General features: G+C 38.8%; 1 protein-coding gene across 1 annotated transcript; it reads left to right on the forward strand.

Annotated features, from left to right (window-relative positions):
- The first annotated feature begins 531 nt into the window (after window positions 1-531).
- Window positions 532-1,482, forward strand: LOC100010757 (olfactory receptor 2T27). The gene has a single exon (XM_001364123.2). It carries the CDS (start codon window positions 532-534, stop codon window positions 1,480-1,482), a length of 951 nt encoding a protein of 316 aa, XP_001364160.2.
- The last annotated feature ends 723 nt before the right edge of the window (window positions 1,483-2,205 follow it).

Raw genomic sequence — 2,205 nt, forward strand, 5'->3', positions numbered from 1 at the left:
TCACCTGGGCCGAGATTGAGAAGGTATTTAAGCTGATTCAAAAGGCTTTTGAGGGTTTCTGGGCTCTTGGACTTCCGTTTTGGGGCAGGCGTGGCTTTTTTTCATAATGTAGGTGAGGTTGTGTCTAGGCCATTCTATGGCCTGGACACATGTTTCTTATCCTGTTTTTTCTTTAATCCTTAATCTTCAATAAACCTCTAAAAAATATAATACTCCTTGCAGAGAGAAACTAATTTCTACCTGCCTTAGTCTCCCCATATTCCTAAATTTTAATCTTTACAACTTTCACAGGTTAGAAAAAGTGACCACCTAAAGGGAAGTCAATAATAAAAGGTACTTCTCAAATAATTGGAAAATTAAATCTTGGTATTTGTTAGAAAAGATACTCATTAACTAACCTAAAGTTAATGTATCTGCAAGTATCTGACCTTAGACTATGTTTTAGCAAATTGAGCTAAATGGTCCATTTAATTAAGTTTATCCATTTATCTTCTTTTCTCTAGCTCCCAGGTCTACTACCATCCTCAAATAATGGAATGGGGAAACTACTCTATGTATGCAGACTTTGTACTCCTTGGATTTTTCAGCAACACAAAGTTTCCATGGCTTTTTTTCTCTCTCATCTTCTTGGTCTTTGTGATCTCAGTGGTCAGCAATGTTATTATGATCATTCTTATTCACATTGATCCCCGGCTCCACACTCCTATGTATTTCTTGCTTAGCCAACTCTCCATCATGGATATTCTCTACATTTCTACTATTGTGCCTAAAATGCTAGTGGATCAGTTGATGGGCCAGAAGACCATCTCTTTTGCAGGTTGTACTGCTCAACACTTTCTCTACTTGACCTTGGCAGGTGCTGAATTCTTCCTTTTGGGTCTCATGTCTTATGACCGCTATGTGGCCATCTGCAACCCTCTTCGTTACCCTGTCTTGATGAACCGTAAGGTGTGCCTGCTGATTGTGACGGCAGCATGGCTAGGTGGCTCAGTGGATGGCTTCCTGTTGACCCCAGTCACCATGCAATTTCCTTTTTGTGCTTCAAGAGAGATCAACCATTTCTTCTGTGAAGTTCCTGCCTTACTGAAGCTTTCCTGCACAGATACCTCAACCTATGAAACTGCCATGTATGTTTGCTGTATCATGATGCTTCTAATCCCCTTTTCAGTCATTTCTGCCTCTTACACACGAATCCTCATAACTGTCTATCGAATGAGTGAGGCTGAGGGGAGGCGGAAAGCAGTGACTACCTGTTCCTCACATATGGTAGTTGTCAGCCTCTTCTATGGAGCTGCCATGTACACATATGTTCTTCCCCACTCTTATCACACCCCTGAACAAGACAAAGCTGTGTCAGCTTTCTATACTATTCTCACACCTATGCTCAACCCACTCATCTATAGCCTCAGAAATAAGGATGTTACTGGGGCCCTAAAGAAGGCATTGGGTCAATGTTTCTCAAGAAGGATCAGGGTCTTCTGAGGATCACTGGATATTTTTCTAAATAAGATAGATGTTTCTTAAGGGAAGATACCCATAGTCAGGTAATAATTAAGTAGAAGCCTGGGAAAAGTGTTAATGTTATGTTACTGCTAGGTCTTCTTTGGAATGAGATTTGTAGATGAGGTGATTTCTGTGATTGTTGAATCCTTGAATAAAGTAAAGTCATTGGGAAGAGAGGAAGTTAAAGGGTTGGGCAAATAAAGGTCATCATCCCTGTTATTCCCAACTACCTCATCCTAAAATCCCTCAATTCCACTTTGACCAGAAAAGAGAAGGGCTGTGCAGAAGGATGCCAAGAAAAAAGCCAAAATATTTCTTAGAATAGTACAATGATGGCTTTAGTCTCTATGGATGATTTTTTATCATGTTATTTCTTTGACCTTCTGTCCCCATCCACTTTTAAATATGCTTACTTGGAATTGCAAAACTTAAATGTAAATTTCAGTTTTAGTTTTCTTATTGGCCTCAATCAAATCACATAAGTTCACTTATTTCCCAATTCATGCTCTTTAAGTTGATGAAAATGATGAAGATTTCAAAGTGAAATTATGACCTTTTTATGTTTTAAAAACTAGAACGAATGCTTTATAAATTGATTCTGGGTAGGGGGATGGTAGTACAGCAACTCATAAATCATAAATAAAAAACTCATAAATCATAAGAATATCATGGGGGCAATGCGGTGGCTCAATGATTGAAATC

This window comes from Monodelphis domestica, chromosome 2 (assembly GCF_027887165.1).
Source record: "Monodelphis domestica isolate mMonDom1 chromosome 2, mMonDom1.pri, whole genome shotgun sequence".
Taxonomy (NCBI): Eukaryota; Metazoa; Chordata; class Mammalia; order Didelphimorphia; family Didelphidae; genus Monodelphis; species Monodelphis domestica.

What these genes read in the sequence shown, in the direction of transcription:
- LOC100010757 (XM_001364123.2), top strand. Translation starts at nt 532, where the DNA reads ATGGAATGGGGAAACTACTCTATGTATGCAGACTTTGTACTCCTTGGA.